At 48.5% G+C, this 21,538-nt stretch overlaps 1 protein-coding gene across 1 annotated transcript in view; it reads right to left on the bottom strand.

The window, feature by feature from the left end:
* Window positions 1–11,447: 11,447 nt before the first annotated feature.
* TENM2 (teneurin transmembrane protein 2) overlaps window positions 11,448–21,538 on the bottom strand; it is a 1,242,216-nt gene continuing 1,232,125 nt past the window's right edge. Inside the window, 2 exon segments of the mRNA XM_017849440.1 lie at window positions 11,448–13,564; window positions 15,199–15,329. Coding sequence (XP_017704929.1) covers window positions 12,803–13,564; window positions 15,199–15,329 — 893 coding nt within the window. The 3' untranslated portion in view covers window positions 11,448–12,802.

The following is a 21,538-nucleotide window of genomic DNA, read 5'->3' as shown; positions in this document are numbered from 1 at the left end:
TATTTATTTTTGTATTTTTAGTAGAGACGGGATTTCACCATGTTAGCCAGGATGGTCTCGATCCCCTGACCTTGTGATCTGCCCGCCTTGGCTTCTGAAAGTGCTGGGATTACAGGTGTGAGCCACCATGCCCAGCCAGGGTTTAAACCCCAGGAGAGGGATCCTGGGGTGAGGACTGGAAGCAGCCAGTAGGGCTTGTGGAGTCCCTGGCAGGGATGGGCTTGTCTGCCTCCCTAGGTTCTCAGGGCCTGCATCTATCTGGGTATGGAATGGCTTCAACTGTGTTTCCATCTGTTGCCCCCTGATGCTTTTTTGTCCATGGGATGTGCCTCTGGAAGTGAATCTCATTCATATTGCCCTAGCTCTTCCCCTCTGTCAGGTTCACTGGAGGTGAATGCAAGGGCTTAGAGAGGTGGGGTTGCAAAGAGGGGAAAAGGTGCCTTCCCAGCAAGGATTCTGCCCTTGGGATACAGCAAGACTTTGGAAGAGCCCAGCTTCTCTGTCCTGCAGGACTCTTTGAGATTATGCAATAGAATGTCATTTCTGCTCTCCTCCAGTTAGCACAGAGCTGACATTTGGGAATGTGCCCCTTTATGTGTGTGATTTACTCCTGGATCTTCTCTAATTACCATAACCACCACAAGCGGTAGGTAGCATTCCTTCTCCCCATGTTGCTGATGAAAAAACTGGGTCATAGGGAGGTTTAAGATTTATCTAAGACTTGTAGCAAGTACATAGTAGAGCAGGGTTTAAACTCAAATCATTGATTCTAAAGCTCATGCTAAAAACCATTTCACCATATATCCTCTCAGGAATATAGACTGGCATGTGTTTTGTCTTAGGAGGTCAAAAAGAGTGATTAAAGTGGTCCTTCAGTTGTACTCTTCTCTCTCTCTCTTTTTTTTTTTTTGAGACGGAGTTTCACTCTTGTTGTCCAGGCTGGAGTGCAATGGTGTAATCTCGGTTCACCCCAACCTCCACCTCCTGAGTTCAAGCGATTCTCCTGCCTTGAGTAGCTCCTGCCTCCCAAGTAGCTGGGATTACAGGCATGTGCTACCATGGCCGGCTGATTTTGTATTTTTAGTAGAGATGAGGTTTCTCCATGTTGGTCAGGCTGGTCTCAAACTCCCGACCTCCAGTGATCTGCCCGCCTCGGCCTCCCAAAGTGCTGGGATTACAGGTGTGAGCCACCGCGCCCGGCCAAGCTGTGCTCTTATACATATAATGCTGTGGCTTGAATGTGTCCCTTATAAGTTCATGTATTGGAAACTTAATGGTCGTTATAATGGTATTAAGAAGTGGGACATTTAAGAGGTGATTAGCCAGGAGGACTCTGCAATCATGAGTGGACTGATGCTGTTATTGCAGGAGTGAGCTCCTGAGAAAAGGATAAGTTTGGCCTCTTTTCTCTCTGTCTCTTATGATGGGCATAGATGCCATGTGATACCTTCCACCATAGGATGACCCTCACCAGATGCCAGTGCCATGCTCTTGGACTTCCCAGCTTCTAGAACCACGAGCCAAATAAACATCTTTTCTACATAAATTATGCAGTCTGTGGTATTTTGTTGTAACAGTAGAAGATAGAGTGTGACACAGTGAATGTCACATGCTGAGTATTATTCTACCCGATCCTCCCGTCTCTCCTTGGTACAGAGAAACACAGGTGTGAATATGAGAATGAGTAAGAAACCTCCACTCAGTACTTGCTGTGGTATTTGCTGCAGCTCCTGCACACACACCTTTGCTCTGCATGTTCCATTGTTCCAACATTTCCAATGTATAGCCTGTGCTATACATTACCCTTGATATTTGTAATGTGTTACACACACACATTCTTCCTCTCCCTGGCAGATTTATGCTACTGAGAAGAATACCACCTCCTCCAAGCAGCCCCTTGAAGCCTTACCAGTTGGGGACTGATAGATATCAACTCATATTATCTCTAGAAAAGCTATTGAACTCTGTGACTGCATCCCTGGCACCTGTCTAGAGAATATTATTTGGGCACTATCACTTACCATGAAGTTGCTGTTTCAGGGGACTCTGCGATGGCTGGCACAGGAACAGGACAGGAAGGAGGAAATAAAGTTTTACCCTGTCATCTCAGGGCCTGGCATCCCTCCCCCAGGTACCAAGGGAGGTTGCTTGGAAGTCCCCAGGCTCCTCTCACTTGTCATTTTCTCATGTGGATCACTCTGACGCTCCTCATTGTAGCACACACACAGGGCCACTCCTTGCTGCACATAGCCCATCGCTCCTGTTTTAGGATTATCAGCATCTCTGCCTTCCTCCAAGCAGTGGCAGCTCCTCAGGAGGCCTGTGGGGGGTTGGGGCAGTCAATTCTCTTTTTCACACTCATGCAGTCAACTGAGGTAGTTGAAGAAGAGAAGAATCGGGGTAGAGACCTCAGAGAAGAAGAGGAGGATCAGGGTAGAGACCTCAGCCTGTAGTTCTAGAACCCTTGGCTTGGGGAGTGTCAAATGGATGAACATAGGAAGTATCGATAAATGTCTCCTTAGGGAGAAGAGGCTCCTTCCTTATGAATGCTGGGATCTTGAGTAGGGGAGAAATGAGGGAGAAGTGGGTGGAGAGGGAATGCATTAGAGCAGTGGCTCGCTACTGGGGTCCATTTTACCTTTCTTTCTTATTTTTATTTATTTATTTATTTTTTTTTTGAGACGGAGTCTCGCTCTATGGCCCAGGCTGGAGTGCAGTGGCCGGATCTCAGCTCACTGCAAGCTCTGCCTCCCGGGTTTACGCCATTCTCCTGCCTCAGCCTCCCGAGTAGCTGGGACTATAGGCGCCCGCCACCTCGCCCGGCTAGTTTTTTGTATTTTTTAGTAGAGACGGGGTTTCACGGTGTTAGCCAGGATGGTCTCGATCTCCTGACCTCGTGATCCACCCGTCTTGGCCTCCCAAAGTGCTGGGATTACAGGCTTGAGCCACCGCGCCCGGCCATTTTACCTTTCAAGAGGACATTTGGCAACGTCTGAGAGGCTGTCACGAATCAGCAGGGGTGGGGTGTGAGGTAGGTAGAGGCCAGGGATGCTGTTAAACATCTTCTATGGACCGGATGGCTTCCCACGACAAAGCCATCTGGCCCAAATGTCAATGGTGCCACAACTGAGAAACCGGTACTAGCACATAGGATGGCCCCATGGGCAGGACCACCTCTGCAGAAAGTGAAGGGAAGTCCTGCTCCCCATGTGTGGAGGGAGGGAGTTGGGATCCAGAGTGAAGCAGCAGCAGACTTCCAGTCCCACACAGACCAGACCGTTCTTCCCAGGGGACAAGCTCTCCAGGCTGGTGTTGGCTGGTGGCTTCCTGCATTCCCAGAAGAAGGGAAAGGCCATGGTATCCTCAGGGCGGGTAGCTGAGAAACCCTGCAGAGCTGGGTGACTTTTGGCTATTCAGATTCAATCTAGATACTCCCAATGCACTATCTGTGCACTCATCCAAGCGCTTTCCACCAAATGCCCATCAAAGCGGAGCTAACTGCCCTTCCCCAGTGTCCCTGCCACGCCCTTCTCTTCCCAGCACTTCCACATTATTATTATTTTGTGAGACAGAGTTTCACTCTTGTTGCCCAGGCTGGAGTGCAATGGCATGATCTCAGCTCACTGCAACCTCTGCCTCCTGGGTTCAAGTGATTCTCCTGCCTCAGCCTCCCGAGTAGCTGGGATTACAGGCATGCACCACCACGCCTGGCTAATTTTGTATTTTAGTAGAGATGGGGTTTCTCCACGTTGGTCAGGCTGGTCTCGAACTCCCGACCTCAGGTGATCCACCTGCCTCGGCCCCCAAAGTGCTGGGATTACAGGCGTGAGCCACCACTCCTGGCCACTTCCACATTATTATTATATTATTATTATTTTGAGATGGAGTCTTCCTCTGTTGCTCAGGCTGGAGTGGAGTTGCTCCATCTCAGCTCACTGCAACCACCTCCTCCCAGGTTTAAGCGATTCTCTTGCCTCAGCCCTCAGAGTAGCTGGGGTTACAGGTCCCCACCAGCGCACCCAGCTAATTTTTTTTTTTTGTATTTTTAGTAGAGATGGGGTTTAATCATGTTGGGGCCATGGTTGGCCAGGCTGGTCTCGAACTCTTGACTTCAAGTGATCCTTCTGCCTCGGCCTCCCAAAGTGTTGGGATTACAGGCATGAGCCACCGTGCCCGGTCCACTTCCACATTATATTGCTTATTTGCTTCTTGGTGTTTCCCATTAAACTCCTCCTGAATGGCTGTGTTTTATTCATCCCTCTGTCCCCATCACCTGGCTTTGTCCACTGAGCACCTGTGGCATGTCAGGCACCATTTGTGGACAGAATGGACAGAAGCATGATTTCAGTAGATATTGGCAATTAACACGTTTTTGTCTAGGCAGTTATTTTCCTTGTAAGAACCACTCCTTTCCCACTGTTTATGGCTCTGGAAAGGCTGATGGGGTTTGGGCCAATTCATGGTCCTCTGTTGATAGAGGGAGGGTCTCTTTGCCCTTCCCATGGCTGCTGCAAGGATATAGGTTTGGGCCTGTTGGCAACCATTTTTCCTACATATGGAATAAATCAGTGTGAAAATAAGGCCACATCCCAAGGGAAGCAGCATTGAGAGGAGGAGCAAAGACTGTACCTTGTGAACATCTTTGTGCCCCTGGATCTGACCACATCTGAAGCCAGTCCTGCCTTTGGATATCCTGGTTTTTGCTTTGCGTTAGGATTCTGTCACTGACCCCTGCAAGTCTCCTGATTAATACAAAGATGCTGCCTGGGGGCAGAAGCCAGCCTGTGTTCACTTTCTCCATCTTCAAGGCAGCATTCTACGTAATACATGTTTCCTAAACGTTCACGTGGTTGACTAACAGCCAGTGGGGCAGATTCCTTCTGGCCAAAGGCTTTAGCCTGAGAACAAAATCTATATGTATGTGACCCAGATAAGACCATGATAAGGGATTGTTGAGGGAGTGGCCTGGGAATGGAAACAGTCTGAGCTAACTGAGAAGTGAAGATTCCCAGCCACATGGGAGGGGCCTGTTCCTGATCCGCAGTGTGGCCTCTCTAAGCCTCAATTTTTCACACTGTTTCACAGAGTGGCTGGGAAGTTCAAATAACAGCAATTAATTGGGTAGAAGGGTTTTATGAATGCATGAGTGTAAGGACATCCCTTTTACTGCCCCTGGAATTGGGTTCAGTTCGGGGACAGGGATCATCTCTGGAAGAGCAGCTACTGGGTATACTGTCCCTAAAAGGGTCTAGGCATTGCTTCTTCTGTCCTGTCTGCCCTGGAGGCTTCTAGGAGAGCAAGGCCCCAGGGCTTTATGCAGCTCTTGCAGTGGGAGGATGGGGGGGTGGGTGGAGCTCCTTACTCTTCAACAGGTCAAGCTTCAGGCTGGGATCACGCTTCAGCTCCCACTGAAGGCTGAGAATAAGAAAAGTTAGTCGCCAATCAGTAGACATCCTCTTGAGGCAGGCTGAGTGTTTACAACAGCAACCCTGCCGGATGGCAGTATCATCTCCACTTCACAGGGGAAGAAACCCAGGCTTCGGAGGTTAGATAAGAAGCCCAGGCTTAGCTAGAAAGGAGAGTGGTTGGGATTGAAAGTGAAGGCTTTTTTTGGTTTTGTTTTGCTTTTTTCTTTCTTTTTTTAAAATCTAAAGACGATAACCCCCAAATTCCACTATTTTCCTTCAATAATAGCTTACCATTTAATATGCATTTGTTAAATGCTGGGCCTTTGCCAAGGACTTTACATATATTATTTTTATTAGGCTTTTCAAATAATCCCATGCAGCAGTTATTTTTGTCCCTGTTTTACAAATGGGAAAGGTGAGGCTCAGGAAGGTAAGTCCAGGTGGAAATGCACTCAGTGGGCAAATGGTGGAGGCAGGTTCGCAGTCCAGTCTGGTTGGTCCCGGGACTGGTCTTCTTTGGAATCTTGTTCCTGGAACCGATTCCAGGGGCCTCTTTCAGGAACCCAGGGCTCTCCTCGCAGTCTCTAGCTGCCCAGCGACTTCCCTAAATCCCTTTGAGGCGCCGTGCGCGACTCCAGGCAGATTTCATGGGAAAGGCTGCCACCTTGTGGCCAGATGGCAAACCCAACATTTGCCGGGAGGAGGCGAGGGCAGGTGAGGGAGGGGCTTTGCGGAACAGCTGGTGCGGCCTTGCTTTCGGAGGGCGGCGCGCAGCCACAGTGCCCGTTGCGGGTGCTGGGGGACGGCGCCTTACGGGTTGCCCAGCTGCCACAGGGTGGAAGGCGGGGCTTGGGTGTGAGCGTGCTGAATCAGAACTTTCCTGGAAAGTCCCCATTTGTACTGATCAGAGGATCACTGAAGTAAGCAAGTAATCAGAATATCCCTTCCCCCTAAATGTTCCTCCCTGGTGTTTCACCTGGGTGGTCGTGGAGGAGGGAGAGGCGAAGGAGAAGGAATGGTGCATGCCCCGGAGAGAGGATCCTTGGACGGGATCCTGTTCTCGGTTTTCCACCCTGTATAGAACCTGTCCCCAACTCTGAGCAAGTTACAGAACCTCGTCTTCATTTCCCAAATCCAAGCCGGTTTGAGGAGCTCACCCTCTGTTCTGACCGCCCCAGCCTTCCTTCAAGCCCTCAGTCCAGACTGTTGCAGGCTCCCCCGGGCTCTGGGCCTGCTGCCACTCTTTTCTCTTCACTTTGCAAACCCAAAGATTCCCTAATCGTGTTTCTCCCTATATACAAGAGCCACACTGAGGTTCCTCACGACCTGGCAGGAGAATACCCAACTTCTTAGCCTGACTCTTATTCTTACCTCATTCCCTCCAACAAACCTCATCTCTGGCCTTGCCCTTCCCGCTGAGCTCCAATCCCCTCCTCCTCATTTCTGGCTGCACGTGAAACTCACCTACTCACGATCAGACCCTTCTTCCAGAGGTCCTGATCTAATTGGCCTGGGACCCGTGTCTAGAACGCTTGCTGGTGGTTCTAATCCTTAGCACCTGTCCCGGCCTCTCTGAACTTCTCACTTGTCTCTTTGCGTATTTTTTCTCCTTCCTGCTTCCCTCTCCTGCCTTGTCTGCCCGGCGTTCTCTTACCTGCCAGTGCCCAGCTCAAATGCTCATGGAGGCCGGGTGTGGTGGCACACGCCTGTAATCCCAGCACTTTGGGAGGCTGAAGCGGGCAGATCACCTGAGGTCAAGAGTTCAAGACCAGCCTGGCCAACATGGTGAAACCCCGTCTCTACTAAAAATACAAAAATTAGCCGGGTATGGTGGTGGGCACCTGTAATTCCAGCTACTCGGGAGGGTGAGGCAGGAGAATCGCTCGAACCTGGGAGGTGGAGGTTGCAGTGAGCTGAGTCTGCACCATTGCACTCCAGCCTGGGCAACAGAGCGAGACTCTGTCTCAAAACAAAAACAAAAACAAAACAAAAAACAAAAAATACTTGTGGAGAGAACTCATACTCCTGTCCTCTGGACATCACGTGCTTGCTCGTCACTTGTGTGCCAGCCCTGAGCCTCCCGTGTTCTAGTGATTGGCTTGTGAGTTTGTCTCACACTTTAGACCATGTTTTATTTACCTTTGTCTTCCCAGCTTATGACAGTGCCAAGGACAAAATTGTGCTTGGTGATTCTGAAAGTAGAATGCCTGAACATATGTCCCTTGTTCACATGGCCAGTCTTCACATTGCTGAGACCCTCAGCTTTCCAGATGTCACCCTTTCTGAAAAGCCCTTGAAGCCATGGAGAAGGTCCACACACTGAAAGTACTTGTTCAAGTTCCCCAGGCCCGGGAGAGGGGAGAAGCAGAGATTGCTCTTGGGGACATGAGATTTGAGGGACGGTCTTTCTCCATCTCCCCAGCCGCCACATACAATTCTCTCCCACTGTGAAAATTGCCGTGCCTCAATTTCTACTCTTAGAAAAATCAGTGTTCAGAAGAAAGATTTTAAAATAATAAAAATGAGGTTGGGCACAGTGGCTCACGCCTGTAATCCCAGCACATTGGGAGGCTGAGGTGGGCGGATCACTTGAGGTTGGGAGTTCGAGACCAGCCTGGCCAACATGGTGAAACCTCATCTCTACTAAAAATACAAAAAATTAGCAGGGCATATGGGGGTGGGCTCCTATAGTCCCAGCTACTCAGGAGGCTGAGGCAGGAGAATTGCTTGAAATCATGAAGTGGAGGTTGCAGTGAGCCGAGACTACGCCCTTGCACTCCAGCCTGGGGAACAAGAGCGAGACTTCGTTTCAAAAAAAAAAAAAAAAAAAAAAAAGAGCATTTATTGAGTACCACATATCCATGATGCAGGCAATATCTCATTTAATCATCAAAGCAGCCATCCTCATCCCTGACCCATGATGGATTATTATATAAGTGAGAAACTTTTCTTCTGCTAACTTGAGTTTATCTTTTAATGCAGCGAGTGATATTTACCTTAATTAGCACATGTAACCTTCCCAAGTTTCCATGTTCATTTAGTGAGCGGTAGAGTCAGGACTGGTTCCTAGGTGGTCTGACTTCAGAGTGCACGATCTTCACTAACCCATAGGCTGTACCGCCTTTCCAGAATTCTGTATCAGACAGTCTGTCCTGGTCATGCTAGGACTGGGCCCAAGGAAAGGCGGGAAAGGATTTCTGTCCCATGTCTGTTGCCTTCTCCCTTAGTATGTGTTTGTGTAGTGTGTTATAAGAGCCTGGCCTGGGTGTAGCAGAAAAACCATGGATAATTCAAAGATGGTTAAACCAAAAGAGGAGAGTTTCAAGCCTGGGTGGCATTCTGCTGACATGTGGTCCCCTTTGTGACACACTATTTGCTCACCCTTTGGGTCTACCACCCTTTGGGTCTACCTGAGAGGCTGGATGGGGCAGAGAAGCCACGGGCTGAGTGAAATCCCCTGGCTTCTGGCCTGGCTTGCACACCCTGTCCTGGTGGGCTCTGGTGGCTGTATCTACTGCAGGAGGATAAAACACAGTGACTGGTCCGCATGAAGTTCCCACCAAACCAAGATTTGAGTGGTCCTCACGACCCACCGGAAGCTGTTCTGTGAGCTTTCTCCAAGTAGTCCTGACACCAGCCAGATTAAACAAGGCAGGCAGCAGTTGGACCAAAGCAGCCCAAAGACAGAGAAGCTGTCTCCTGTTTCCCATCCTCCTCCTGAAGGGAAACAGCCCAAACTCATGGCCCTGGGGAGATACCTGTTCACACGTGCATCCAGAAGGAAGTGCTCTGGGCCATTTCTGTTGCCTGCTTGCTTTACGAAGTCATCACTGGCTCTGCTAGTGACGCTGGGAGGGCTTGTGAAGCCCGGTACCTGGCTTCAAGCAGGCCAGCCCTGCCTCTCTCTTTCTTTCCTTCCACCTGTGGGTGATGGGACCTCAGGAGGCCTCAGACTTCCTGAAGAGGGTTTGGAATTGGCCACAGCTGAGCTTGAATCTGATTCCACCCGCTGGTTGATGGTGGCCTCGGATTTCTCACCTCCAAAGTGACTAGGAGCTCATCCGGGGCATGCATCCAGCCACTTTTTTAAAAACAGGCTTTAGCTTAGGGTGACGGCCTCTTTGGCCTCCTCCTTCATCTCACCTAGGTGACCACATCGGCTTCCCCTCCCTGTCCTCCACACTGCAGCCACAGCACTTTTTATGAAATCAAAACTCAAAACTTTCTGTTGCTTTTCATGTTAAAAAAAAAAAAAACCTCTAACTGTGTCTTGTGAACCCTGCCAGCCTCTCCTGTGCTCCGGCCTAAGCACCCACCTTCTGTGTCCTTTTTTTTTGTTTTTTGAGATGGAGTTTCGCTCTTGTTTCCCAAGCTGGAGTACAGTGGCGTGATCTCGGCTATCTGCAACCTCCGCCTCCCAGGTTCAAGCAATTCTCCTACCTCAGCCTCCCAATTAGCTGGGATTATAGGCATGTGCTATCATGCCCGACTAATTTTTATATTTTTTGTAGAGATGGGGTTTCACCATGTTAGCCAGGCTGGTCTTGAACTCCTGACCTAAAGTGATCCGCCCGCCTTGGCTTCCTCAAGTGCTAGGATTACAGGTGTGAGCCACTGCGCCCGGCCCATTTTCACTTCTTGATGCCATGCTTTTCCTACTGTCTGTCCCCTCCTGCCCATAGTTTCATGAGGCAAGGGCCCATGGGTGTCTACTCACCTCTTTTACCCAGAACTTAACTCAGGACCTGGCACGAGGGAAGCTCTCAAGAAAATGTGAATGAAAGGTGAGGACAAACTAAAATATTGCATGCCGAGCCCTTAGCATTATGCTGGGCACCAAGCAAGCACCAACAAATATCAACAGTTAATGATGGTATTATTCTAACTTTAGGAGTGATGTAGAACAAAAATTTTCCAAACCAGCAGTGCTTTTCTTATTGGGTTGTCCCAAGTATGCAAGATTTGGGGTAAGTTGATGTAGTCTGGAAAGAAATATGAAAACACACACACGCACACATTTCCCAATGTGGTGAATGTTCCCCTTTGATTTCTGCCAGCATCTCTCAAAACTAGAATGTGGTTGCAGGGAGGAGCCTGAATGTCCCAGGAGTGCTGGAGGGATCCATTCATGCTTGGGCAGGCTCTGAGGGTCCTCACTGCCCACCCACACCACATGCAGACTGTCCACTTCTGCTCCATGCAGAGAAGGGGCTGCAGATGCAGGCAGAGTTAGCTATAGAATTGGGGAGCACTAAGATACCTCTAATAAAAGCTCCTCCAGGCAGGGCTCAGTGGCTCATGCCTGTAATCCCAGCATTTTGGGCGGCTGAGGCGGGTGGATCACCTGAAATCAGGAGTTCGAGACCAGCCTGGGCAACATGGTGAAACTCTGGCTCTAGGCCGGGCGCGGTGGCTCAAGCCTGTAATCCCAGCACTTTGGGAGGCCGAGACGGGCAGATCACGAGGTCAGGAGATCGAGACCATCCTGGCTAACACGGTGAAACCCCGTCTCTACTAAAAACTACGAAAAACTAGCCGGGCGACGTGGCGGCGCCTATAGTCCCAGCTACCCAGGAGGCTGAGATAGGAGAATGGCGTGAACCTGGGAGGTGGAGCTTGCAGTGAGCTGAGATCCGGCCACAGCACTCCAGCCTGAGTGACAGAGCGAGACTCCGCCTCAAAAAACAAAACAAAACAAAACAAAACAAAACAAAACAAAACAAAACAAAACTCTGGCTCTACTAAATATACAAAAATTAGCCAGGCGTGTTGGTGTGCCTGTAATCCTAGCTACTCGGGAGGCTGAGGCGGGAGAATTGCTTGAACCCAGGAGGCGGAGGTTGCAGTGAGCCGAGATCACACCACTGCACTCCAGCCCGGGCAACAGAGCGAGACTCCCTCTCAAAAAAAAAAAAAAAAAAAAAAGCTCCGCCAGGTGTTCAAAATACCAGCTCAGCCTCTGCACGTTTGGGCAGCTCCTCTTTTCTCCAGTAATGCTTGCCTTTTCTCTTCTCAAAGCATTTCCACACAAGACCAGTGTCCACAGGAGTTTTAGAGACTTTATTTATGTATAAACAATTTAAACACTTTGCCATAAATTATCTTTGCCTGTCCCTAGTCTTTGCTTAGCAGCAAATTAAAATTAATATAAAAACTCGATGAACAATTCATACATGTATATTACAAAAAAGTTCCTGTACCAAAGTTCTTATTAGACTTTTTTTGTTTTGTTTTTTTATTTTAAAATTTTTTTTGTTTTATTTTTATTTTTTAAATTTTCTCTCCTCGTGGTGACTGTCATGTGATTGTCTCAGTTTCTGGACCAAACAAACACACTAATAATTTTAAATCTGAAACAGTGATTGTGCCTTTCGGCTCATGTATGTACAGGGTGATCAGAAGTGGTACCTGTTAGCAAAAGTGTCACGATGCTGCACCTCTACCGAAACTGATACCCACAAACTACGGAATCTAAACAGACTACACCCTGTAACTGTGTATTACTGTCCACAATGGAATCTCCAAAGACGAAAGAGTATGAAATTTATCTGTAGTGATTATAGCCACCATTTTGAATTAAATTTTACACTCTGCGCTCAAATAAATTAGCTCAGGCCAGACTTAGTTGGGACCTGAGAGAGTTAAGTGCTGGATGGTATTATTTCGCTTTGATTTTTGATAGGAATTTCTTTTATTCCTTCATTTTTTGTTTTCTTTAAAAAGTATTTCCAGTGCTCACTCCTCCTCTTTTATCCCCCCCTCCCCAGGCGCTACACACAAATCACCCCCAAAGTCGTGTTTTAAATGCACCTGTATTTGCTTAAACGAAAATGTCGGAAGGATTTGTCCCACAAGCAGTCTGAGGGGTTTGTCCCGCAGCTGGTCTGGTGACGCTGGCCCTGGCGGATGTCTACGTGTCGCTCACGTGTGAATGAGTGAGGTAATTGGATATGAGGCCTTCTTTCTCATCTTCGTTTCTTTGTTTATCGGTCCGTGTGTTTGTTTTGTTTTGTTTTGTTTTTATTTGTTTTCTTCTTTGCTTTTTCGTTTTTGTTCTTTTGTTCCTTTCGGACACTTTGCGTCTCCTTTCTGCGTAGACCCAGAACAAGTGGGTCATATTTTAGGGGAACTTGGAACATCGTGTGTGTCTGTTCATTCATTCGTTTGTTTTGTTTTCCTCGGAATTTTCAGCCGGGCTTTAGTCTACTTCAGGATGAGGGACTTCTCGCTTGGACAGTAGCATTTGAACTCAAAAAATGTGAGCTTTCTTGCCACTTGGTCTCCTAAAGCAGCCCAGCCTCAGTGCCCCTGTTAGGTCTTCATCTCCTTAGGAGAGGAGATAACAGTTACTCCTGCTGAGCCATTCAGACAAGGAATGGCAGCAGATTATTTTGTTACCTCTTTCCCATCTCATTCTGTCTTAAAAACTGGATGTTGCTGCTACTGTCTGCAAGCTCTGGGTATTGCTCCACGGGAAGCACGTAATATCCCTCGTACCCTTGCACACGCCCAGTGCTCAGAAGCTGCTGCTTCTCGCCCTCAGTCCACAGGCGGCTCCCCTCTCTCCCGTCCCTGGCTTTCTGCTGCTCCTTGGCCCAGGCCGTGCCCAGGGCCCTCTGTCTCGCCTGGTCCAGGACGCGGGCCTTCTCTTCGTCCAGGGTGTCGGGGGTGAGGCCATAGCGGATGCTGAGCAGCAGCGTGGAGTACTGGAACTCAATGTTCGTGAACCTTCGAGTCCTGCCGTTGACCAGCAGCGTGGGCTGGGACACGGTCACGTTCACCCCGCTCTCCAGCACCTTGCGGCCGATGGTGGTACCCAGCGTGACCAGGTCGCCATCGGCTGAGCCAATCTTCACAAAGTAGTGGGTGTCCTTGCCCTCGATGCTGTAGTGCATCTTGTCCAGGTAGTAGGCGTTGTTCAGCACAGACGCCACCTTGCGGCTGTCCTCGCTGGCAATGCTGGACACGCCCGTGGTCACCCGCCCTTCTTTGATGGCGAACATGATGCCTTTGCCAATGATGGGCGTGGTGGTGGCAAACCAGTGACCCGCTTTCTCTCGGATGCTGGCGTGGAGCTTTTTAGTAATGACCTGCCCTTCCAGAGCCATGAAGGCCTGGTTATGTCTCTCCGTTGTCTGTTGGACACCTGTAATGAGCTGTGGGGATAAGAAAACAGAGAAGGCTGAGAAGATGAGCTGGGCAGCTCACTCAAAAGGAGTCACAAAGAGAAAGGCTTGGAACTCTCCTGCAAGAACTAGTGTTGGGTCTATCCAGATCTGAGCTGATGGAGTCCTACTTTTTGGAACTATGGATGGCTGGTTGATTACCAGTGCTCTGAACTATGGATGGCTGGTTGATTACTAATGCTCTGATGGTGTGGCCTGTCCATCTTCCAATTGCCACTAACTAAAAAAATGGTAAAGGAGGTTTGCCCCTTGCTGGCATGGCCACCCAGGCCTACACACTTACCAGGTCAAGCCACCATTTGGGAAGAGACCCGTTCTGCACTCTGATGGTTGACAACTGCCTTGCCAGCTTCAGACCCAGGAACGTCCTGACACAAAGGGCAGGATGCTGATTTGAATAGCCTTGAACCCCACCACTGTAACCTAGATTTCCTGGAGGCCAATGACTTGGATATTCATTAACTTCCTTGGGTTAAAACCTTGCCACTCAAAGTATAACCAGCTGCAGAGGAATCACGAGGACCTGTCCTGTTCAAAAAGCAGAATCTCAGGCCTTACTCCAGAACAACTGAGTCAGAGGCTACGTGTGAACAAGATGCCCTGGGTGATCTGTGTGCATAGGAACATTTGAGTAGCATCAGGCTGAGAGATTCAGGCTTCAAGGGCGAGAGGGAATATCCCCCGGCTTTGAGGCAGTTGCTTTGGATCCTCGCCCTGGTTCTGCAGGGGATGAAATCACCATTATCTCCTTGGCCTTGAGCTCTCCACTCGCAAATTACAACTTGTCTCAATTGGTGGTTGGGGGACAGGCTGGGATAATGGGAGAGGCTGCGTTTGGGAGGTAACAGCACTTAGATAAATGAGAGAAATGATGGCTATTCATCCACTGAGTGGTCCCCAAGGGGCAGGACTGAGTGAACGCTGTTCTCAATTACCCAGCAGCTCCTCCTTGCCTCTCTATAGTTACACAATCTGGACAATTATTCAGAGCAGCTGAGGCCTTTCAGACTTTGATAGGGCTGAGTGCTGGTTCTGTAGCAGGGGTTATCTGAACCCCTCCCATCTGATTGCAGCAGAGGTCTCAGCTGCACCCAGATGGAAACTGACCACCCCTAGGTCATCACAGAAAGACCCAAGCACAAATTATGTTCTGAAAACTCAATCCATATACGTTTGGCCATAAAGCGCCGAGGTTTTATGTGGGGCATAAAAATGTTCTTTAATGGGACGGAAACTGCAAACCACAGTTTTATGATGTCCCATAAAAGCTGAAAGGGTTATGATCTTATAGGCAGTGCAGATGGTAGGTTGCTGCTAGATTTCTCTGTGCTGTTGTTAATCAAGGAGTGACTCAAGGGTATTCTACTGAACAGATAATGATACCACAATTAAGGCAATAATTGAAGTTGGTAAGAAATATGTGCTGTGCCAGACAGGTGACAGCACTGACATTCGCTTTCCTGGAAAGTCTCAACGTGTCCCGCACCTTTTATACCCAGCTTCAATGTTTTCCTGCACTGGCATGCCCTTCGCTCCCATGAGGTTCTGTTTGCAAAAGGGAATGATGACAATCATTTGGATTCTTGGCAGGAACCTCCGCTTACCTGTCCATTCTCACTTGCTTGACTCTCTGACAGTTCATAGGGAGGAGGCACGAAATACATTTTGGCTCTTGGGAAGCCAGGAATGATGTTGCTAAGCTGAAATCCAAACATCACAAGCCAGCTTTTCACATCTATGGTGGAAACACAAAGAAAGGTTTCTGAAATCACGATGGATGGAGAGCAGCAGCGGAGCTTAAAGAGAGAACAAAATAAAATGGGTGGTTGGGTGTAGGGGCCAAACGGGAGGGAGGAAGAGTTCGTGACTGTCTCCTGGGTCCAGACCCAGGGCTTCCATACATGGGTTTTAGGAAGTAGATGTCTTTCCAAACTTGGTCAGTTGATAACCGCCATGTGGTAATTAAGAAGGCCTTTGCTCGAATAAGACAGATCTAGCTTCAAATCCCCTGGCTGTGTGACCTTGGGCAAGTCCCAGCCCCTCTCTGAGCCTCAGGTTCCTCAGATATGAATTGGGATAATAACTGTGTCAGTCTCATCGGGTTGTTATGAGGATCAAAGGAGAAAATCCACATGAAAGGTTTTTCACAGTGCCTGGCACATTAACTGCTCGATAAATATCAACTCCTTTATTTAGCAAGTATTTAAGGGAGCATCTATAACAGGCCATGGAACATCTGTTACAGGCCACACAGTGTGTTTAGAGGCTAGAGATACAAGGGTGGGCTGGAGGGATAAGTGATGCTTATTATCGGTGTGCAAGCCTTTTGGACTGGGGCTGCTGCACTAAGGCTGGCTCGCTATGGAAAGGGGTTTCGAAGAGCTGGACACAGATGGAAAGCAGAGTCCTCTGGATCCTGAGAGCTCTTTTCTCCAGCCTTCCTAGTCTCTCTCTCTCTCTCTTTTTTTTTTTTGAGATGGAGTCTTGCTCTGTTGCCCAGGCTGGAGTGCAATGGCACAATCTTTGGCTCACTGCAACCTCTGCCTCCCAGGTTTAAGTGATTCTCCTGCCTCAGCTTCCCAAGTAGCTGGGATTACAGGCATGCGCCACCACACTTGGCTAATTTTGTATTTTTAGTAGAGATGGGTTTCTCCATGTTGGTCAGGCTGGTTTTGAACTCCCAACCTCAGGTGATCTGCCCGCCTTGGCCTCCCAAAGTGCTGGGATTATAGGCGGGAGCCACTGTGCCCGGCCCAGACTTCCTACTCTTTAAAGAGAAACCAAGAGAGGGCACTGGCTGCTCAGAGTAAGACCACCTGCCAGAGGTCAACATCAAGTCCTTGCATTGGGAATTATGCCACCTGCCCCAAGTGTTCTGCCCTCTGCTGAATGATCCAGGTCCCTAGAATAAGACTCCTGCCACACTGATCAATAGAGAGTCCTGGATGTCTGTGCCTTGAAATGCTCACATCTTCACCACCACCACCACCATGGAGTCCAGCAGGACTAACCTCCTTATGCTCCTTATCCCTGTTTATAATGGGCATCCCCCAAATCATGCCCAGCACCCTCCAATCCCTTCCTTTCCTGCTCCAGCTTCACCTCTCCCCAGTTCCCCAAATATTTCCATTGGGCCCTCTGGAATTCACATTTGTATCGGAAGCCACACCCCTCCCCCCGCCCCCACCACCTCATGTCTTCAATCTGTTTTCTCATGGTTCCTTTCCCTTTTTGCTCTTACTGAAACTCTCTCTGCCAAGATCATTGGTCTCCCTGCTTCTTCATCTACAATCACTGGACCTGGAGGTACAAGTGCATTTGTAATACAGGAGGCACTCGCTTGCATTTCTCAAAGCTTTTAGCTTCTGCTCCACTGTCATTCCCTCCATCTATTTTCCTGAATTAATTCTTAGTGATTTCATTATACAGGTAGTTGCTCCTTCCAACATTCTGGCCTCTTGTTTCCTTGACCTCCTCTCCTTTGATGGTCTTTTCCCCACTCACTCTCATGTTTATACTCTTGACCCTGTCATCCCCAATCATTTTCATCCCTCCATCATCTCAATTTCATGCATATCACCCTCTGACCACTGCCTCAATGTTTTCGCACCTACCCTTTCTTGTAACCGGACAACCTTAATCCTTTAATCTCTCCCACCCAACCCCTAGTACCTCCAATCCATCCCAAACTCCTTTCCCCATCCATCCCTCACCTTCCTGGTTTTTCTTCTCTCCTTATCTAGCACATAGTCACTGGCATCATTCCCTTGGTGACATTCTCAGATCCCTTGCCCCTTTCTCACCTCACCACACTTGCTTGGTGAAATCACAATGTTGGTTACATCCAAGTCTTTGCCTATTCTATGTTTGCACCTGTGCAGCTGAATGTGACTGGGGTAAAAATCATAACCATGCTGACCCGTGTCACTTTAAATTCCCCAGCAGGAATTTAAAGCATGCTTCCCTGCTGCCTGGTGAGCTTACTAAGTTCCTTTACTCCATTCAACTATCCTCTCATCCTCCTGGACGATTTTACTCCTTCTTATCTCTTAAAATCCCCAATACCTGCTTCTCCTTCCTCCCAGCAGCTGACCTCATCTCCTATTCTGAGATAACTGATGCAGCCAGGAGACAATTTCCCTAAACTCCCTTCACATTTGCCGATGGTGATGTGGCTACCAGCACTTGTACTCATATTTCCGGCTTTTCTCCTTTTACTCTAGATGAGCTGTGCAAGTTCAATCCTCCTCCTGTGCACTTGGTCACACTCTTTCTTGCCAACTCATGGACATCACTCCAGCAATTTTCTCTCTCACCCCACATCATTGATTTGCTCTCTCTTCCAGTGGATCAACCCCGTCAGCATACAGATGTGCAGCTTAATGTTTAAAAAATTTCTCCTCTTGCCCCCGACCACCCATTTCTTTTTTTTTTTTTTTTTTTTTTTTTTGAGAAGGAGTCTCGCTCTGTCACCCAGGCTGGAGTGCAGTGGCCAGATCTCAGCTCACTGCAAACTCCGCCTCCCGGGTTTACGCCATTCTCCTGCCTCAGCCTCCCGAGTAGCTGGGAGTACAGGCGCCCGCCACCTCGCCAGGCTAGTTTTTTGTATTTTTTTAGTAGAGACGGGGTTTCACCGTGTTAGCCAGGATGGTCTCGATCTCCTGACCTCGTGATCCACCCGCCTCGGCCTCCCAAAGTGCTGGGATTACAGGCTTGAGCCACCGCGCCCGGCCCCGACCACCCATTTCTAATTCCCCTTTGCAAAAACTTCTCCAACTCAAACTAATTTTCTATTCTCATTGTCTCTCATTCTTCTCCCCTTCTCCTTTGAATCAGGCTTTTGCCTCCACGACTTCCCTGAAACCACCCTTGTCAAGGTCATGAGTGATTTCCGTTTGCCAAGCCCAGTGTTGCTCTTGGTTCTCATCCTGCTTGACCTATCAGGAGTGTTTGACAAGTGGAACTCTCCTGCCTTTCTTTTTTCTTTGCTTTCTGGATAACACATTCTCTTGTTTTTTTCTTCTCCCACATTAGTAGCTGCTCTCTGTCTGTTTTTGGTTCCTCTTCATCTCCCTGATCTCTTAATGTTGAGATGCCCCAGACTCAAGTCAGTCCATGAGCTTCTTCTCTCAACCATCTCCACTCAACAATCACAGTGATCTTAGCCAGGCTTGGTCCCCAAATGCCATCTACATGCAGATACTGACTCCAGAATTCGTATCTCCAGCACGGACCTCTTCCGGAATGCTAAACTTGGATAGCTAATTGCATTTCAAATTTAACACATCCAAAACTGAACTCCTGATCTTCCTCCAAACTTGCCCCACCCACAGTCTTCTCCATCTTGGCTAATGACAACCCCATCCTTCCAGATATCATCCTTGACTCCTTTCTTTTTTCCACTCCCCACATCTAATCCATTAGTAAATTGTTTCCTTTTTTGTTGTTATTGTTGATACTGAGTCTCACTCTGTCGCCCAGACTGGAGTGCAGTGGTGCCATTTCAACTCACTGCAGCCTTGGCCTCCCAGGGTCAAGTGATTCTCGTACCTCAGCCTCCTAAGTAGCTGGGATTACAGGTGCCCGCCACCATGCCTGGCTCATTTTTGTATTATTATTAGTAGAGGTGGGGTTTCGCCATGTTGGCCAGGCTGGTCTCGAACTCCTAACCTCAGATGATCCCTCCACCTTGGCCTCCCAAAGTGCTAGGATTACAGGTGTGAGCCACTGTGCCCGGCCTAATCGTTTCCCTTTTTTTAAAAAAAGTAATGTAAAATTCATATAAAATTCACCATTTGAAAATGCACAATTCAGTGGTTTCCAGTACATTCACAATGTTATGCAACCATCATTACTAATTTCAGAACATTTTCATCACCCCCCAAAGCCCCTCATACCCATTAGTAGTCACTCTGCATTACTCCTCCCACAAACTGCTTTCTGTCTGTATGGATTGACCTGTTTGGGACATTTGACAAGAGTGGAATCCCACAATACATGGCCTTTTGTGTCTGGCTTCTTTCACTTAGCATGTTTTTAAGGTTTGTTCATGTTGGAGCATGCAGTGTGCTTTGTTTATCCATTTACCAGTTGATACATATTTGGGTTGTTTCCGCTTTTTTTTTTTTTTTTGAAACTGAGCCTTGCTCTGTCACCCAGGCTGGAGTGTAGGGGCGCGATTTCAGCTCACTGCAACCTCCGCCTCCTGGGTTCAAGTGAGTCTCCTGCCTCAGCCTCCTGAGTAGCAGGGACTACAGGCACCTGCCACCATACTCGGCTAATTTTTTGTATTTTTAGTAGAGATGGGATTTCACCGTGTTAGCCAGGATGGTCTCCATATCCTGACCTTGTGATCCACCCACCTTGGCCTCCCAAAGTGCTGGGATTACAGGTGTAAGCCACTGCGCTTGGCCTGTTTCCACTTTTTTACTATTATGAATAATGCTGCTCTAAACCTTCCTGTACAAATTTTTTGTTTGAAAGCCTGTTTTCCATTTTTTTCTGAGACGGAGTGTGGCTCTGTCACCCAGGCTGGAGTGCAGTGGCGCAATCTCATCTCCTGCCTCAGCTTCTTTAGTAGCTGGGATCACAGGCACGCACAACCATGCCCAGCTAATTTTTGTGTTTTTAGTAGAGATGGGATTTTGCCATGTTGGCCAGGCTGGTCTCGAACTCCTGACCTCAGGTGATCATCCTGGCTCAGCCTCCCAAAGTGCTGGGATTACAGGCGTAAGCCACCGCGCTGGGCCGAGAAGGCCTTATCTTTAGAAGACTCTCCCCATCGGGATCTTTTCCCCCCAGGGATCTCTCTCTCCCTAGCTCAGGATCCCTTGAGGAGGCAAAAGTGATGTTAAAAGCCCTCCTGCCTCTGTGACCAGGAATTTCAGTGGCCATTCCCATGAAGAGCAATGCCTTACGTCCTAGTTCGTATAGTTCTTCTTCCTCCTTCCTCTTCCTTTTCTTTCTATTCTTCCTCTTCTTCCCCCTTTTCCTCTTCTTCCCCTTCTTCTTCCTCTTCTTCCCCTTCTTCTTCCTCTTCCTCCCCTTCTTTCTCTTCCTCTCCCTCCCCTTTCCCTCCTTCCTCTCCTTTAAATGTTCTAACATGGCTGGTTTCTGAGTCTCAACCCCTTTGGAAATGTTTATTCTAGTGACTCCTCCTCCATGCTGCGGAAGGCATTTCTGAGACAACACAACACGTCTCCTCCTTTAGAAGTAATTGGTGTTATCTGGTAACAGGCTCCCTAAACAGTCTGTCTAGAGGGAATTGCTTGGGCAGGAGCTGGCACTGTGGCACCACCTAATAGCTCATGACTGTCTTCTTCTCACGTTCTTCACAGCGTGTGATTATCCACCGCCAAAGCGTGTTCTCCCTCTGAACACACTGTCAGCGCGGCATCTTCAGGTGTTAAGTGTAAATATGAGAAGAGGATAATGTGAGAAGGAGGTTGTGCCTTCCTCCTCACTTAGATAAATTAAACTCCACAAAATCTGACTTTAAGCTAAAGTGTGCCTGGGCTTCGTAAGCCAAAGACCCACCAGGGAGAAAGGGATGGGGGAAAATATGCATCATCGTGGGCCACATCTAGGAGGGTCACTGAACTCAAATTTTATCTGGGGCTTCCGGTTTGCTAAAGCAATGCCATTCAGAGCAGGGTTGGAATCTATTTCAAGGTGGATATGGAGACCGTTTTCCACATACCCCAGAAAATAATACAAAGACAGTGTCCTCACTCTTCATCTATGAACTCTCCACCTCCAAGTCCATAGCTGCGTATAAATAACGAGTGCGTGGCTGGGCGCGGTGGCTCACGCCTGTAATCCCAGCACTCTGGGAGGCTGAGGCTGGCGGATCAAGAGGTCAGGAGATAGAGACCATCCTGGCTAACACGGTGAAACCCCGTCTCTACTAAAAAAAATACAAAAAGAATTAGCCGGGCCTGGTGG

Source organism: Rhinopithecus bieti, unplaced genomic scaffold, assembly GCF_001698545.2.
Source record: "Rhinopithecus bieti isolate Rb0 unplaced genomic scaffold, ASM169854v2 scaffold_30732, whole genome shotgun sequence".
Lineage (NCBI taxonomy): Eukaryota > Metazoa > Chordata > Mammalia > Primates > Cercopithecidae > Rhinopithecus > Rhinopithecus bieti.
The sequence above is the reverse complement of the archived record's forward strand: the minus strand, read 5'-3'. Positions and strand labels throughout refer to the sequence as shown.